At 46.0% G+C, this 18,169-nt stretch overlaps 1 protein-coding gene across 1 annotated transcript in view; it reads left to right on the top strand.

Annotated features, from left to right (window-relative positions):
* VANGL1 (VANGL planar cell polarity protein 1) overlaps positions 1 to 18,169 on the top strand; it is a 46,285-nt gene that overhangs the window by 19,468 nt on the left and 8,648 nt on the right. The window contains exons 5-6 of the mRNA XM_069866994.1: positions 13,778 to 13,911; positions 17,189 to 17,321. Of these exons, the coding sequence (XP_069723095.1) occupies positions 13,778 to 13,911; positions 17,189 to 17,321 (267 nt within the window). The remainder of the gene's footprint in view (positions 1 to 13,777; positions 13,912 to 17,188; positions 17,322 to 18,169) is intronic.

Genomic DNA, 18,169 nt, shown 5'->3' with positions numbered 1-18,169 from the left:
TCCAGCCTGCATTTGTAGTGCTGCTTATGTGCATCTGATCTTACAACAAGGCAATATGCCTCCCCTTATCAGGTTGATATTTTTCTAATGAAGAACACCTGGTCAACATTTGAACTGTACAGAGTGCTCTTGCCTAGAGTTGTCGACACTTCTCTCAAGGTTGTGATGTCCTAAAATCTCCCTGCACTCCAAAAAGGAAAGTTTCCATGGCATATAGGTGCCTTTCTTTCTGTTTCCAGCATGGGTAAAATCTGTCAGATTCGTCTGTGGTCCCAGGGCCTAGAGGTATTACACTGACCCTTCTTCCTCCCTGGGGTTGCTTCAACCCTCGCCATCTTTCCATGTGACAAACGCTGTCATGAAAGAGATTGAGCTGATGAGGTTTTAGCTTGTTCTGTAGCAAAACAACTTGTTAACTGTCCCGCCGCCTTGATTACAGGAGCTTTCTAGCATACCATGTTCTACAAATGTGTGACTTTGCAAAGCAGCTCTGTCGCCATAGCCTCGAGCCTGTGTGAAATTAAACCTCAATCCTGAATGTTTTTTTTCTGTCCCAAAATCTGTACAAGGCACCCTGACAGCATTTCTGTAACTGCCTCCGCCACCCCCGCCCATCACCAAACCTGATGAGCATCAGCACATCAGCATTAAACATCTCTCATCCCTAGAAGTTCTGGGATTGCCGGTTAAATGGGTGTTAATTGCATCTGCAGGTGTGAAGCTCCTGAAGGAGTTGAGCTGTTTGCTCCTGAGCAGCTTGTTTAGCACTAACTGAGAGGTGTTAGACTTGTGACGTCCAAGCAGTGTCCAAGCCAATGTCTTTGTGGGAGCACTTCACATAACCGGGTGTTTACAACTGCTTTTTTACAGCTCATCGTCTCTGCAGCTGGGCTGCTTTTCTGCAAGTTCAGGAAAGGAAGCATGGAGCTCTGTCCACAGCTGGGAGGCATGGGCAGCTGAGCATTAGCACCCTTCAAACACCCTGTGCCATGGGGTAGCCATGCAGTAGATAGGGAAGGAAGCTCTGACTGGGAGCTAAACTAATCATGACTTAGTGGGAAAAGACTTCCAACTGCATTGTTAGTCATTCTTAGTCGCAGGCCATACCTTTCCCCCTTCCTGCCTGTGCCTGCTGCTTTGCCTCCTGAAGGATGGTGCTGCCGTGAGCAGTTCACTTGATTGCTCTAGCTGTGAGGCTACCTGTGGAATTGCAGAAGAGAATTTTCCAGTAGCCTTTGAAAAAATGTGTGCTGTTGCCTGCTGAGCCGGGAACAGTCTCCTTTGATGCCCCAGATGAGTTACGGGAATGGTGCCTTGTTCAGTTTTACGAGGGTCTGTTTGATGGTGCATGCGGTGTCTGGCCAATAAAGACCAGCGAGGGCATTTACTTGGGTCAGAGCAACACCTCAGTGGGAGGATATTTGTTTGCGACAGCAGTGAACAGCAGACTCCTGGAGTGCCAGGCGCCTCTCATTAGAGGGGAGGGAAAAGTCTAGGATGAGCTAGTATCTGACTGCATGCACAATTCATCCTGGAGTTTCTGATGTGGTAAAGCCTGCCTCCAAAGCCTGGGAGGTCTCTGCTTTTCTAAAAGGAGCGCGTTTCCCTAGCTTCTTGCCTTTCTGCATATTTCTCGATCTTTGATCTTTCCTGCTGCCTCTTGTACACACACTGCCTCTCCGCTCCTTTTCACCAGGAGGAGCATCTACTGGACCACAGCCCAGGTACCAGTTGTACTGTGCTCCTCCAAATGCACTATGCAACGATTGCAAGTGGTGCAGGGTGATTGTTATACCCTGGGGCGGTCTCACATTTTTTAGATACTTAATACTTTAAAAGTTTACAAGCCTATTTGTAAGAGAAGGGCCTGCTGTCAATTATTAATCCCCCTGGCTAGTATGGTATTACTTGCTTCCTGATGTGGAGCTGCTTGGCTTTGTCCTGCTGAAAGAGGTGGCATAGGGGAAGTGCCTTTGGTTTCATCTGCAGGGATTTCCCTTCTTGTTGGTTTGCCTTTCAAAATCAGCACTGTCCAGAAGTACAAGAGCAGCATGTGCTCCAGCCTACCCTGTACTTAAGGCATTTGCCATGTGATTTCTTTTCCCCTGCTGTCAGTGTCCTCCAAGTCACCAGCGTGTACCACCCATGGAGACAGATGGTCTCCCTAAGCTGCTGAACAAATTTCGTGGCCGTGAAAATACTTTTATCTTCAAATGCTGAAAAAAAAAAAAAAAAAAAATCCACCCCTCAACCTTTGACATCCGTTTTTAGTGGTGAATGTTGAAATGCAAATATTCTGCAAAGGAGTGAGCTGTGTGCCCTTTAGGGGCACTTTTAACTTTTTGTTATAAGTGCCAGAAATTGTGAATTTACAGTTCTTGTAAAGCACACACCCAAATAATGTGCCCAAGAAAAGTGGAAGCTAGTCCTGACCCTATGCTGAAGAAGTAAAGAAGAGTGAATAGGGAGTTGGGTGGTAGTAAAACACAGACACAGACGAAAACCACCAAAAATAACCAAAACCCAAACGAGAGGGCAGTTTTTTCACCTATAACTTGATTTTCCTGCTCCAGCACTCCCCTCTGTGCTTAAATTTGCCTTGTGCAGTTCAGTTTGAGTGGAGACCTTGGCTGACTCTTTGGGGAATAGTTGTTCACCACCAAAACAACCTCCTGATGCAGCAGTAAAGGTCTTAGCAGTGGTGTGGGGGATGCTGACTCTGGCTTACACACCCAAACTCCTGGTGAGGGGTCATTGCATTCTTGCTGGGGCTGGGATTTTGATGCTCAGCTCTGAACTGCAGACTGTGTCCCTGTGGCCCCAGTGTTGTCTGTAGAGTTGCTGAGTGCTGGCTGTAAATGAGGTGGCTCTTGCTTATGCAAAGCTTGCTGGGATGGAGCTAGGTGGGGGATGTCCTGTGGTGGAGGGATGCTCTGTGGGGAGCACTGGACTGCAGTTTGAGAGCTGATACTCCTTTGTATGCAAGGGTCTGCTACTGGGTAGCATCGATGCTGCCTCTTGAGGCCTGTCTGTGTCAGCTTACAGGGAAAGTAATGCTCTGAGGTGCTGTGAATTAGAATTTGAAGCTGCTACATTGACTCAAGTGGCAAACTTCATTCAAAGTCTGGCCACATTAATCCTGTTGCCTGCTGGAGATCAACTAAGAGGTGATTCCTCAGTTGAGGGAACTGGGGTTGTTTAGCCTAGAGAAAAGGAGGCTAAGGGGAGGCCTCATTGCTCTCTACAACCAGCTGAAGGGAGGTTGTAGCGAGGTGGGTGCTGGTTTCTTCTCCCGAGTAACAAGTGATAGGACAGGAGGAAATGGCCTCAAGTTACACTGGAGTAGGTTCAGAGTAGAGATTAGGAAAAAAATTCTTCACTGAAACAGTTATTAGGCGCTGGAATGGGCTGCCCAGTGAAGTGGTTGAGTCACCATCCTCAGAGGTGTTTAGAAGACGAGTGGACGGGTGCTCGGAGATGTGATTTAGTAATGGACAGGTACGGTTGGACTCAATGATCTCAAAGGTCCTTTTCAACCAAACAGTTCTATGACTCTTTCCTGAGAGAACACCCTACCAGGCTGCCATTGGAACAAGAGCTGAATGCTGCTGTTCTATGGCAGCAGCATCTAAATGTCAAGTCTTATTAGAGCACTGAAGTTTTGCGGCCAGTAGAAGCTTTGAACACTACTTTTGTCATTTCCTGGGAATTAAAGTTGCATTTCTTAGCTTTCATTTAAAACCCCTACTCTTAGTTACTTCGTAACTATTACTGTATCTAGAAGAATTCCTTGTCTGAAGACTCTGGCCCTTTGATGCATGGTCAGGCTCTAAATTATGTTTTGAAAATGCAGACTCTCATAAGCTTCTTGCATACCTGCAAGTTCCTGCATTTTTTCTTTTTCTTTTGAGGCTTAGACTAATCAGAGGCATAGCATACCTTTATGTTGGGAAGAGCAAATGCATTGCTATCATGGATTATACTACTCCCAGGGACTGGAAGTGGTAAACTAGGGCACCATTTGTTGTTGCCCGCTGCAAGGTTCCTGGGCACTTGAGTGGGGCACAAGCTCCAGCTGGAGGCTCGTGGGTGCCCTGTTGCTCAGGGCTTGGGGAGTCTGGTATTTCATACCTTAATGTGTCTGTGCTAAGTGCCTGTTTCACTCTTACGGGCAGGGTGAGTTCTTTGTCTGCTCCCAGTTCTTCTATCCAGAAGGTAAAGCACACTTTAGTGTTGTCCTCTCCCCTGTGACTTGTTTGAAACTCCTTATGTCCCAAACATAACCTCAGATGTGTAGAAACTTTAGGAAAAGGTTTAAGCCACCCTCATAAATACTTGGTACACCCCTCAATTACATAAATGTTTGATCAGTTTCCTATCACTTCTTAAATGAATCCTGCAGCAGAAGACTGTCCTGTCAGCGGTCTGATTGTCCATCACCTTTCTCAAAGGAATGATGTCTGGTTGCACAGAGATCTAAATGGGGGAAACTGCTAACTTATCTCTATTATCTGCGTGGCTTTATGGTTTGTGTCTGTATCTTTCTCCCTGGATTATTTAGCCGGGCTCGATTTCTCCAATCTTTTATCTGTCCTTCTGGTTCTTAAGCTATCAAAGGCTTGTGGTGACAGAAGAAAGGCGTGACATGGGTTGGAGAGGAAGAGGCAGGACTGCACTCTCTCATGGCAGTGATAGTTTCATTGAAAACAGTCTGCTGCTGTCTGAGTGAGAAGATAGGTTGCTGCAGTTTGCCTGCAGACCATGGTGGTGCATGGCTCTGTCTGTGCGCCCCTCTGCTGAGCTTGGAGAAAGGGGAGTCTCAAGTCCTTGCTTTTCCTCCCCTACCTAGCAGGCCTACAGGGAACCAGCTGCGGCCCAAGCATGAGGGACAGGTCTTGTGCCCCAGGTCGTGTTCCTTAAGGTGCAGAGCTGACAGTGTACCACAAGGCAGCTTGTTGTGGGTTTGGTGTAGAGTCAGAGGGCCAGCTGTGAGACAGGACTGTAAATTGTTATCTTGAGTTGCGCGGGTCTGCTTCCGTGGTGCTCATTGGCCCCAGTAGTCTGCTTAGCTCTGGAGATGTTAACTCTAGCATTGACTTCAGCAGTGTCTCTGTCACAGGTCTGTTTAGCTTTGGGTGAGGACAAGTGGAGCCTGCTTGGGCTGCTGGCAGGTGGGTGCAACACCTGCAGGTGCCTGGAGAAGCTGGCTTGTCCCTGCTCTGTCAACATCTGCATCTGTCTGTGTCTGTACCTGCCATGCAGTGCAGGCTCACGGGGACAACTCAGCAGCAGTTTCCTCCCATCATTTTTGCACCGAAGTTGTCCCCTTTGTGCTTTTCTCTCACTGCCCTCCTTCCTAACCTGCTGGTTTGCTCAATAGAAGGCTTCAAAAGAAGCCTTTCACAGCTTTGCTTTTGCTTCATTGTGAGCAGATGGTAGTTGTTTTATTTTCTTTCTTCTAAATATGCAAGTTAGTATTCTCACTGTCTTGAGGATACCTCACCACTCTGCAAAACTGCTCGGTGTGCTGGGAAAACCCATTTCTGAGTTCTAGCACGTGGATCCAGCTGCGCTGTCTGGATCCGATTGAACTACTGCTGGCTCCTGAGGGTGCTAGGTTGAACTTGTGGTGTGGACTGTCCAACCAGGCATTGGGTTGGTTCACTGTGGGTGTCTAGCATGTGGTGGATACGTGGCTCGGCATGGGCAGCTACTTTGCTCTCAACTTTTATCTCCACATTGAAGCAGACCCCGGGGCAGTGAGGTGCTGGTAGCAAGGACTTGTTCTTGGCTTGATGAGAAGGCGGTGCCTTTGCCTCTTTGAATGTGTTACGTGATCAAAAGGAAGTGAACTTCTGTAGCTTGAGAGCTGTTGGGGCATCTGTGTGTGGTTGTTGGTGTCTGAGGAACTGGTTGAAATCCAGCCCAAGCTGTTAGTAGCTGAAAGCTGCTGTTATCCACTGGCCAATCCATAGACAATACCGTTTGGATTTTGTGGTTCCGCTAGGTATCTGCATGGTGAGTAAGTGCTTGGAAGCAACTCCACACACATGCTTGGAGAGGCGATCTTGGTGTAGGAGGATGAGTGGTTTGCTTTGGAGCGTACTTTCCTGGCAGCTGGCTTCCTCAGCCTTCTGGGGTAGAGGTTTGTTGTGCTGCATGCTTAGTCTTTCACAAGCTGCTCTTTCAGATGCAGCCCATGAAGCTGCTGTTACATGCACACATACCAGTCCCAACGGATGGTCTGAGGTAATTGGTGCAACGTACCTTTGCCACATGTCAACAAACTCCCCTTTGCTATTCTGTAAGGGAGCTGGAAGATCGCCTTTCTGGTTACCCGAGCTGACCTCTTGCAGTAGGGTATCCTAGAATTGCATACAGTGAATGTGGGAAGAAGCTTAGACTCAGCAAGGACTTAAGTTTTTCTTTTCTTGTGAAAAGAGTTCCCTGCCTCCCATAGGAAACTCCAGGACCTCCACTGTTTCTAAAACTCACCTTAGGCTTTTACAGCTTATTTCTTATTTAATTTTCAATCTGTTGAATATGATGACAGGAGTAACAACTGTCCTTATGATCTTTGCCTCTCTTGGCACTGTACAGCATGAAAAGAAATATTCACCATGTTACTGAGAAAGAGAAGTGTGTTGCTGTCACAGTATCTAATCTCAACACAGTGACTGTCTTTTCCTGATAAATCATATTATTGGGCCTTTTGGACCACTTCTTCAAGTGACAGGATTGCACTCTCCTCCTCCTCACTATACTTTACCACTAGAATCCTGGATCTTTGTCCTGGTTGATTATACTATGTGCCATCTTCAACTGTTGGAAGTGGAAGCAAGGGCAGTGCAGCTGTTGGGAAAGCATTTGTTGAATTTGAAGTTCTACCAATAAAGGTGACTGGGAAAAACATCTGCTGGTACCCTGCAGACCAGTTAACTTCCTGAAGTACTGGCTGGAAAGTTTCTCAGAAGGAGAATTGCAATGGGGGCATACCTGTGGTTTTACTGGAGTTTTATAGCTGCTTACTAAAACTTAACACTCTGTGCTACTGTAGCAGCATCTTCTTAGCACTGGCCTGGGAATGCTTTTATAACGCTCTTCAGGGAGGCTTAAATAAGTAGCTTTCTTGGGGGCTATGACAAAGGAGTGGATTTTGTCTTTTTTCCAAGGTTTGGTCATACCCTTCTGTGAAATCCTCTATTTCAAAAGCTCCTGCTTCCATATAGATGCTCTTCCAAGTGAAAAGATCAGAACCTAACAGTGATGTTAGCAGTAAAGTTGCAGAGGTCCTTTTCTTTTTTGTCTGTACTGGCAGGTTTTGGTTAGGCTGCTATTGAGGAAGAAAATAATCTGAAAATTAATCCTACTCTTCCCTTTACATTCAGAAAGTCTGTACATTGGAATCCTTTCTGCATCAGTAGTGAACTACTGTACTGCTCAACTGTTGCAGTTGTGTGGAGTGTGTGTTGGAGACCACCATGTCTTAGACCATGCAGGGCAGAAGAGGAGAGATCTGTCATTAGAAGCTGAGCTGGTGCTCTTGTTAAACTTCGAATATCGATGTGATAGTTGTCTAAATGTCTAATGTCGGAGGAGTTGTCTAAATGTCTAATGTCGGAGGAGATGGGGACACAGTTAAATTCCTGTTCTTCTATTATTTTTTAAAAAATAATGGGAAGGGAGAGAATAGATGGGGACTGCTTGCAGCAAAAGTGCGATACAAACCCTGTGTGTGTGTGTTTGGGCTGCGTATGAATTGCACCATTAATAGATGGATGTTTGCTTCCTTGGGGGCAGCAGCCGTGTTGCCATCACAGTGACAACCTGTTATGATGCTGAGCTTTCCTTTCCCATCCCTGTTAAAGGCCTGACCTTGCAAATTCTTTTCCCTGCCTGACCAAATGCCACAAGTTGGGTATCTAAAAGAAACTTGCTGCACCCTGGTCACCCAGTGCCTGTTGCAGGGAGGGTGAGGATTGTGCTTGCTTGCCTCAGCTGAGTGGAGCCTTCAGTTGTGGTTGTCTGACAAGAGAATGTGGTTTTCCTATTCCTTGGGGTTGCGGTCTTGTTCTCTTGACTCTACCAAACTGAAATGCTGTTGTAGTTACAATGATCAAAAGACACTTTTCTGCTGTGCTCATTTGGCTGCAGCTGCTGAAGGAGTTTCTTGTCTTGGCATCTCTGCTGAGAACTGACTCTGGCTCTGTTTCCTGGAGAGGACAAAACTGTAGCTAAGGCATTGGTGCTACTGCCAGCACTTGAAGTGCTTCTGGATGATCTCAGTCCTCTCAGCAAGGTGGTCCGCAGCACCTCACTTCAAGGATCTGCTTGGGAAGGGCAGCAAGTACTAAATCCCTTGTGCTTTGCAAGCTCCCCGAAGTGGCAGGTCTGACTGGGCAGCCTGTGCTCCTTCACCCATAGCTACGGCAAGCACAGTGGGATAGCATGTCTGTGGAGGATGGTAGAAATACCTTCTGTTACAGTTTCCATTAGGGAAGTCTTTTGTGTGGGAAGCACTTTAATTCTTCATTTCAGTTGGGCATTTCGAGTTTTATTTTTGAGGCTTTAGTCCTAGTGACGTTGCTTTGGAAGAGCAGTCAAGCGTGGTGAAGGACCAGGAACTTGAGCCCCAGCTCTGCACCTAGCAAATGAGTATGTAAAAGAAAGGGATTTTCTAGAGGGGAGGTGTGATTGTAGGGTGCTTCTGGGAAAGCACCGAAGTTTTTCAAGCCTATTGGGTGTGAGCTGACAGCACTGCTAGAGAGTAGAAGTGCTGTGGGTGAGCAGCTTGGCACTCCAGGAGACCTCAGCATCTCTTGCAGTATATAAGCTTAATGCAGTTGTAGGCTGGCAACAGCTGGTAAGGCAAAGCCAGCTCTACGTGGAACGTAGCTTTGTGCAATCCTTTCTTAGCTTCCCTTTGAGGTGCCAAAGCTTCCTGTCTGGCTGTGGCATGTATTTTGTGTGCCCAAAGACCTTGGCTCGTTTTGATCCTGTGTCTGTTTTGGAGAACAAAAAAAATAAAAATAAAAAAATTTGGAGGACAGGAGTCTGTGTTGGGAACCATTTGATTAAATTAACCCCAGGCTTCCTTTGCCCTCAGCCTTCAATTGGTACAGCAGTGATCACAGAGTCATACAGTGGTGTTTCCATTGGAAGGGACCTTGAAGATGATCCAGTTCCAACCACCCTGCCATGGGCAGGAATGCCTTCTATGAGACCAGGTTGCTCAAAGCCTCATCCAACCTGGCCTTGAACACTTCCAGGGACCGGGCAGCCATGACTTCTCTGGGCAACATGTCTCAGTGCCTCACCACCCTCACAGGAAAAAAATTCTTCATGATATCTCATCTAAATCTACCCTCTCTGACTATCCCTGTGGATTTTAGATGTACAGCTCACCCTGAACTCCAATGCTGCAGGATTTGACTCCATAGCAAGGTAAGGAAGTGGGCGCTCTGGTAGCAAACATGCGTATTTATCTATGGCAGCTGCAAAAGCGTGAGGCGCTCCTTTGCCTTCGATGGTTATCAGTGTCTAGCTTATGGTTAATATAGTACCATGACAGGCTATATTTCTAGCTTAGCAGGAACGTGCTGAACTGATAAAACCATGTGAATAAGTGCGGCTGCAGTGTGCTCGGTTTGACCCCAGTGTGTCCAATGGCAGCTTTGAGCACAGGGGTGTGGCTTCGATCTCTTTTTTCTCTTTCTTTTCTTTTTCAGTAATGTTTTCCCACCACTTCAGAAGACTCAAAACCAAGTTTCTAGAAACCAGCAGGGCCCAAAGCCAGTATTTTGATTGTATAAGCAAGCTTCTTTCCCTGTGCTTTGCTTCAGTAAAGTGCTGGCTTGTTTTCCTGGAAATCCTCTAAAAAAGCCAATTTCAGTATTGGTGTAGCTATGACACAGAAGGCATGTACAAAACCAAAGTGGCCTCTGAGTGACAGAGTATGGCAAGACCTTCAATACAAAATCCCATGTTGCAGCAAGTATTCAGGCAAAACTGTTTTGACTTACCTTTTGAGAGGAAAAAAACCCCTTGGCAGTAGTTGCTGCCTTTGTATCACATAGTCCCCTCCTCCACTTCCTTGCATGCCCTGTAAAAGTTAATTCATTACTGTTTGTAAAGGACTGCAGTCTCTCTGCTGCCAAATGCCACTGAGGTACCCTGTGCTTCTGTTGAATCTGCTTGTTTGCTGTCCGTGCTGGCTGCGTGCTGTGACATGGCCTTCTTCAGACTAGTAGCAATAGTCATTAAAAAAAAAATATACAGCAAAACTCACTCAAAGCAACCTTCCAACTACACAGAATGCAATGCAACAAAATGTAGTGCCTTATCACTATTGCCTACAAGGAAAACTGGGTTTCCAGAGGTCACTGACCTGTGCAGAAGGTTTTTTTTATCATAGATCCTAGGTTTTCAGAGTCCAAACTGTTGTATGAAAATGCTTTTCGTGTCCTGATAACACTTTTCTGCGTTCTGGTAGTTTGTTTCAATGCCTGAAATATATTTGGCTGCCAGATCCGCTTTGTAGGGCTTGGGGAAGATCCTCACTCTGACCTTCTCCAAACTGGCAATTAAGTAGTGAAACTTTCTGTTCCCTGCCCCTCCTCATTCTTTTAGAATCTTAAAGGCGAGGAAAACCTCTGTTTGCTGAAGTGCCGGGTGAATGAATGCAGTGACCGATGTGGTGCTGAACTCCTCCCGAGACCCTTCTGCAAGGAAAAAGCCTCCGGACACGTGCTCTGGGAAGACTGCCAGTTTCCATTCCAACTGGAGCTGGTGTGTGGGGGGAGAGGAGGCTTGCTGCAGCCGCTTCACCTTGCTCACAAGGCAGCAGAGTCTGCCTTGCAGTGGAGAGACCCAAAAAGCTGATTTCTGTTGGGAGATGGCAGGCTTCCTTCATGGTTTGCTTTGCTCCTATGCACTCCTCAGGACTGCTCTAGGTGCTTGTTTCCTTGCATTTACCCTTTTCCTTACACATTGAGTTGCACAAGTGCTTTGGGCCCCTCTCTGTGGGGCTTGTGCTGGCTATGCTTATTTAGGAAGGGGCTTCTTGTTGCTTTGCAGCTACTGCGTTGGGGCTGGCTGTCCTGCACTGTGCAGGGTGAGGCGTCCTCTTGATGTGGGTGAAGAGGTTGAGCAACACAGCCCAGAAGGCTCTGATTCAACCTTCTCTTGCTCCTGTTAATTATTTACCCCTTCTAATTTTCTTGTCCACAGCATCTTCTCTTTAATTTTTTTTTTTTTTTAAGGAGAATTTGTAGAGCTGGCAGTCCAGCTGTTTTCCTAACCTGTCATGCTTAAGATGGACTACACAGTGGACAGAAATGGCCTGGTAGAAATTTAGGAAGCTGATGTTTAATTACAATTATCTCCCTAGAGAGCAGACCCTCTGAGTGATTGGGGTATGATCTCATATGCGGGACTGAGCCTGTTCTGGATTTGCATCAGCAAAAAATAGCCGGGCTTTAATTTTTAAGGCAGTGATGCTTGCTTATTGCAGTGTAAAAGGTGACTATGTTGGGATTTTGGGGATGTGTGGCACTGAGTCTGTAGGGTAGGTTATTTAGTGAGGGGATGGAAGGGGTAGTGGGTGGAGAAAGCTGGTATCCTGATGATTAGATTCTCTGTGGGGTCCAGGGAAATGTGTGTTTTAAACTACTTTCTGCTGTGATGTGTTGTGCTTTGTATTAATAGAGCTAGTTGGTCAATGGAGCAACTCCCAAACATTTCCTGCTGCTGGGATGGAAGTCCCAATGCTGCCTGAAAGGAGTGCAGTGTATTAGCAGAGTATAACTCTGTTTATTTTTATCTTCTTGTTTCCAGCTGAGCCTAGTTTTCCAAATGTTGCATTTTGAGATGAGATTGTATGGAGTTTTACGTTCCTGGGAAGTGGACATGGAAAAACTCAGTCATGTTTGAATGCAATCAGAAGGGGGAATATGTGCTGCTGCCACATGACTTCTTTTATGAAATTTTGTTTTTAAGCTGCAGCGAACTCACAGTAGAAGTCAGAAGTTTGGCAGGGAGAAATAAACTGGCTTTAATTTGTTCTGTGCCAGCATCTACATGTATGTGGCAGTGGGTCAATCTGTACTACTTCATTAAAGGAAGATTATTCCCTTGATTAAATAGTGGCTTTTTATTCCATATCAGTAGTTGGGTGCTTAAGTGGAATTGCTTTTAACAAACCTGTTAAGAGGAAATAGAAAGACTGGCACCTGAAAAGTAAAGCTTCTTTAACATGTTCTAGTGGGATGCAAAAGACCTCACCAAACAAACAATCCTAAAGGTGGAATTTGCTTCAAAAGCTGAATTTGTCATCTAAAAGGTACACAGCTATTGAAAAGCATGGTGCAGTACCATAATGCTGACTGATGTAGGTACACATTATGAAGGTACACAGTGAACAAGTCTGGGTTTGTTGTTCTTTGTCAGAATCTTGTGAATGGGCTGGCATCTCTGCTTAATTCAGTGATCAGTGGGAGGGGAGCAGCTGGAGAATGAGGATGGCAGAAGGTGTGTGTGTGTGTGTTGAAATTACTGGGGTGTGATGCAAAAATTTAATATTAGCACAAGGCACAGGAAAATTTAAATTATTCCTCTGGGAGCATGCATTGAAATGAATTTAGGTCTTAATTTGTTCATGTCTTATTTTCCCACGTTACTGTCCTTGTAATGTTTTCTTCCTATGTCGTAATGTGTGAGAATACTTTGTTGCTTTCTTGAGGAGATGCTTTGTTGGTAAGTGTGAACTTTAGAATTAACTGGCAACAAATGTGTTGGCAGCTTCTTTATAGTTTTTGTGGGTTCAAAATGAAATTAATTGTGGGGTTTTGGCAAACTCCAGCTAGCTGAAATGGCGATCTAGGTGATTTAGTGATAATACCACTGCCAGCCAGACACCATGCTGAGGCACAGAGCAATGTGGAGAAAGCTATGTCCTAGGTCCTGCGTGTGTTGCCTTTCTTTAAACACCATAGCTCTGGCTTGTTTTGAAATGCTGTCCTATGTGTTAGCAGCAGTACCTACAGACACCTGTGGTTGAAATGATTGCGAAGGAAGATACCTCTGGGTTGAGCTGTTCCTGCTGGTGGTGTGTGTGCTGTTTTGCTCCTGTGTGTCATCATCTTGTGTAGAGGCATCCCTTCAAAGGGAGAGATGGAAGTGTTGCTGCTCCATATTCTGTCCCTTGCCTGGGATTTAACAAGCAGTACTGAGGTAATCCATTCTCCGGCAGCTGTACTCCTCAGGCAGTGATTTTATCTTGTTGTGAAAGCTGAAGAGATTGGGCTCTTGTCAGTGCTTAGATGCTGGAGATCTAAGGAGCTGCGAGATGCGGCTGAAAATGACTGCAAGGAAAGAGCATCCATCCTGAGCTGGTCCATCCTTCCAGGCTGGCCAGCTACAGCAAAACCAGTGTGGTGCTCTGATCTTCAGCCTGGGCAAGTCCTCTGCGTTGCAGCTGAGGCAGGCAGGGCTCTCATTCTGTGTTTTCCCAAGGTGCAAGCAGCCTAGTGTTTCAATTTGCATGCTGCCCTTCTTAGGGATTTCCTGTCATCCTGTTGTGGTGAGGGCAGAAATGTTTATCTTGCATCTCAAATGAAATTTCAGGTCCTAGAGAGAGTAATTAATACTCTATGTATTGCACAGTTCTGTGGACATGACAGCCTTGTAATGTGGCTGGTTTTATGTATCTTTATTTTAAGGAAATAAAAGAACTCGTTGCATTTTCAGGGGGGCTATCTTGTGTTTCTTTTTTCCTTAGCATCCAGCGAGCTGCACTGGTGGTTCTTGAAAATTACTACAGAGATTTCACAGTCTACAACCCAGCCTTGTTAACAGCCTCCAAATCCCGGGCAGCCAAACATATGTCTGGTCTGAAAGTCTACAATGTTGATGGTAGGTGAGGTGAAATGTATTCTCTGAGACTGGGTGGGATGGGGAAGGGCTGGGTTGGCTTTATGCTTTGTTATGCACATATTCTCACCTTTTTGCTTTGCCAGATCCTTGTCTCTTGCTGGAAACCTTCCTAATAGTACTGTTGGCCAGTGCTAGATGACTTTACAGATGAGTATTGCCCAAAATAAGGGTTTTGGTTTTGCCATTTGAACCAGTCAAGTTTTTGGTCAAGTGTAATTATTATGTGGCTTGACAGAGGCTTTTCATCACCACTGCTTATTTTAGGCAACCTCTGCTTTTTGTCACCCTTGGGTCATCTCCTTGGTTGTGCTAATACAATAAACACAACTTTTAACTTAAATGACTTCCTTAATTATTTACCATGCCACTTCCACAGGCAGCCTTCAGCCAGGTGAAGGATGTTGATACCAATGTGGGAAGAAGCAGCAGCCTCACACTAAACTAGATATGCTTGGCTTATGCATGGCTCTGCTCCTAAGTCATCATGATACTAAGCAGTTCATGGACATTCAGAGACAGATAACTATCCCTCTTGAGCTTTGCCATTCAACAAATCTGTTTCAAACTTTTGGACTTTAAAAGAGGCCCTTGGGAGGATGCTTGGGTGGATCCCTGTGGACACTCAAAGCAGTCAAAACTGGACTTAATCATTTGACACTCTTAAGCTATCACTGAAAGCTAAGCTTGATAAGCAGGGTGTGCCCAGCCATTACAGCCTTTATAAAAGTGTGCATTCCTTCAGTGGAAGAACTCATAGTTGTGTAAGGAAGCTTTCCTTGTGAAGGGTGGCCGAAGTCCTGTGACTAGATGTGGTAAAGGCACATCATGCCCTTGAATAGGTAAGTATTGAAAGGTTTTGAGAGCTGGAAGGGAGAAGAGGCTGAGGGGACTTAGCTGGGCAAGGTGGTTCTGTGTGCAGGGTCTGGAGACTGAATTATGAAGAATGTCTGTGACATGGAAAAACATGAGACACGATTATTTTGTTTTCAGTGCCTTATGCTTTTTTTATTTTGTTTTAGTTTTTGGTAACTTCAGATCTTTTAAAGACCTTAGTCTAAATGTTTCCGCAAACCCGATGCAGCACTCCAGAGTCCGTAAAATAAATTGGAGATTTAGATCCTGACAAAAGAAAGGTGAAGAGAAGCAGAATGGGGAGAGTAGCAGGCTTGGTTGTCATGTGTCCCCTGCTACCTGTAATGAAGAAGCTTTTAAGCAGATGAGAATGAATTGAGTTGGAGAGGGGGAAGGAAACAGGCTTTCTCTGCACTTTCCTAGAATTGAAATCTTTTATTCCAGCTGCTCACTCTTAATGAGTCCTGGTGTGTGGAAAGTGAGGGCATCCCGATCCCACAGGTATATGCACACCATTCACATCCAATGGCCCGTCAGGCTAGCTGCAGGATGTGTTGTTCTGGTTACTAGTTGGCTTGTTTGCTCCTGTGCCACAGGAGGTGGCAGGTTGTCTGTTCCTGCAGCACCTGGTAGGAAGTTGGGACTCCTAAGCTTGGTTGGAAAACTGCTGATCTGGTAGCACGAGTAGCTTAGGAGTTGCTAGCTCACAAAACTGTGGAAGAGAAGGAACCAGAAGCAAGCTCCAGATGTGGCTGGCAGGCCTTTCCAAGTGTAAGGCTCATGAGTCTGCCAGGGCCTGAAAACTCATGCCTTCCCTTGTGGGGCAGTACTGCCTGCCTGGACTGTTCCCTGTGCAATGCCACTGCCTTTGTGAACATGGAAATCTCAGGCTTAGAAGCACGTTGTTAAGAAGATTCCTATCCACTTTACAAAGCAGTTCGTAGTTCTGGCTGCAGCTTACCTTGGCATCCTGACAGTCTCTTAACACCCTCCATGTGAAAAGACAGTAATGCTATTAGGACAGCCTAATTTGTTGGCTGCTTTTGTATTTGATACTGGAGCAGCCAGGAAGGAAAGACATCTTGCTGTAATCTCTCTTTTACAGAATGGGGAGACTCACCTTCAAAACCAGGATTTTCATTGCTAGGCATAATCAATGAGGCAAATTACAGTTCTAACACAAATTTGGGAGCTAGTGTCTCCCTTGAGTCATATCCTCAATTTCAGTGCTGTCAAACAAAGTCTGAAGCATTTAGACTCTTAAAAAGCTGCCTGTGTGAATGTTTGTCCTTCCTACTTCTGAGTTTCAAGGCTTCTGTCTTGGAATCTGGCTTATGCTTTCTAGGAAAAAAATAAATAGTTGCCCTCGCATGAGCAGAACAGTTTTAAGCATGTCTGTGCAATTGGTTGGCCTTAACCGCTGCCAGTTGAGAGTGTGGGCTTTCAGAGCAGTTAGACAGAAAAACAGCTCTTGGTGGTTTGGAGGCAGTCCTAGACTACTTCTTTTTCTCTCTGGGTAGACCCTACTCTGTCTTCAGTCTAGGTAGAAGGATGTGAAGATTGTTCTGGGGCAACACTTTTCTTCCTCTCTGCCCAAAGAGCCAGAGCTCTGTGGGGAAGCTGCAGAACCTACTAGTCTATTTTAAGGTCACTAGTTAAGACCTTGTAGTAGACAGCTCTGTCACTTGACTGAGTGTTACAGAGCAGATTCCAGCTTCCCTGTTTCTGTAGCTGTGTAGGATCTCTTAACTGCAACAAAAGTTGTAATGGCAGGCGCTGCTCAGAGTGCCATGACAAGCTACTACACATATAGACCCCATCCTGCCCTGTTGCAGGACTGCTGCTCTGACAGTATCTGCCCTTCTGGAAAACCCTGTGCTTTGTCTTAAGGTGACCCTGCTGCCTCTGCATCTTGTCTTTCCTCTGTGCGTGTAACTGGAGTTTGGCTTTCATTCATTCACCTCCATGTCTCATGATGTTCTTGTGTTTGTCTTTCTCTTCGTTCCAACCTCTTACTTCTTGTGCTCGCGCACTGACTGTCTTGTTGCTGAAATGTGGTGTGTTCCAGCTGCCTTTGCCTTCAAACTGAAAGCGTATATCCTGGGTGGTAAGTTGCATCCTGGCATGTGCACCTCACCTCTGCCTTTGTGTATGTTGTGTGAGGTCCATCATCCCAACTAACTTCCCTTGTCCACCTGCCAAAGCCCTCTTTTAAGTTTGTGCTGCCTAGCAGGATTTCTACCAGAGCTCCTGAGGACTGGGGAAGGGTTCATAGCTTTGACTGGGAAGACTGGAGCCACAGAGCACTCGTGACATACGCTGTGGGATACTGGTCTGTTCCATTCCAGCCCCAGTGCTGTGGCAGTAATATCTCCTTTTTCATCTCCTTTTTGGTCATCCGAAGGCCCAGGTAACAACGCGTCAGGGCAGTCGCGTGCCATGATTGCAGCTGCGGCCCGCCGCAGGGACTCCAGTCACAATGAGCTCTACTATGAAGAGGCCGACCAGGAGCGTCGAGTGAAAAAACGCCGTGCGAGGTAAAACTGTTCTTTCCTGGGTGCTGATCTTGGTGTGACGAGGCTCAGTCACGTGGTGCTTGCCAACTCTGGTGAGTCGGGGACCCACGGTTAATGGCTGGGGGTTGGCTGTAAATCTGTCACAGCAAAGAAACATGCAAAACCCGGACACAAAAGGGATGTTGACAGCTTACAACTGGAATTATGTGAAGAACATGCATAAAGCAGAGCTTATGTATACTATGCAGATAAGCTAATGCGATGTCATGGATTAAGGAACAGTCCAGTGCTTGACAAGTCTGTAGTTACTTGCTGTAGGAAATCCCATTATTGTCCCCCATGCCCAGGCTTGTCATCTCAGCTCAAGTAATCCACGGAGAGGATCAGTGGAACATTTGGTGTTGCCTGTTCATGGGCGAGAACGTTTGTGTTTGCAAACTACTGAAAGGGGCAATTTGACTGCCCTTTTCAATGAGTTGGGGAGGAAAGACGTGACCAGAAGCCGTTACGTTTTATTTTGGAAGGTAGTTTTCTGCCAGTCATGCTTCGGCTGCAGAGTTGGTGCTTTGTTGAGGTGACCTAAGATAGTGCCTCTATTTGTTCTGGAGCCTAATTACAGTTTGTAGTTGACATACCTAATAGTTTGAGGCAAGTTGCTTACAGATAGGCACCCCTAAACTGACCTGTATTTGAAAAGAATGTGCCATAAATGGGAGGAACTGGCTTGCATTGTGCTTTCTTTTGGCAGCTTATATTTCATTGGGAAAGTGCTGGCACAGTGTCCCCCCATAGCCTGCTTCGGTCTTACCTGTGCTCCATAGCTGCTGTCATATACTCTATTCCAGCCTTGGGGCAAGAGGAACCTTAAA

The sequence above is a fragment of the Phaenicophaeus curvirostris genome, chromosome 1 (genome assembly GCF_032191515.1).
Source record: "Phaenicophaeus curvirostris isolate KB17595 chromosome 1, BPBGC_Pcur_1.0, whole genome shotgun sequence".
NCBI lineage: Eukaryota > Metazoa > Chordata > Aves > Cuculiformes > Cuculidae > Phaenicophaeus > Phaenicophaeus curvirostris.
This window is presented reverse-complemented; position numbering and strand designations above follow the sequence as displayed.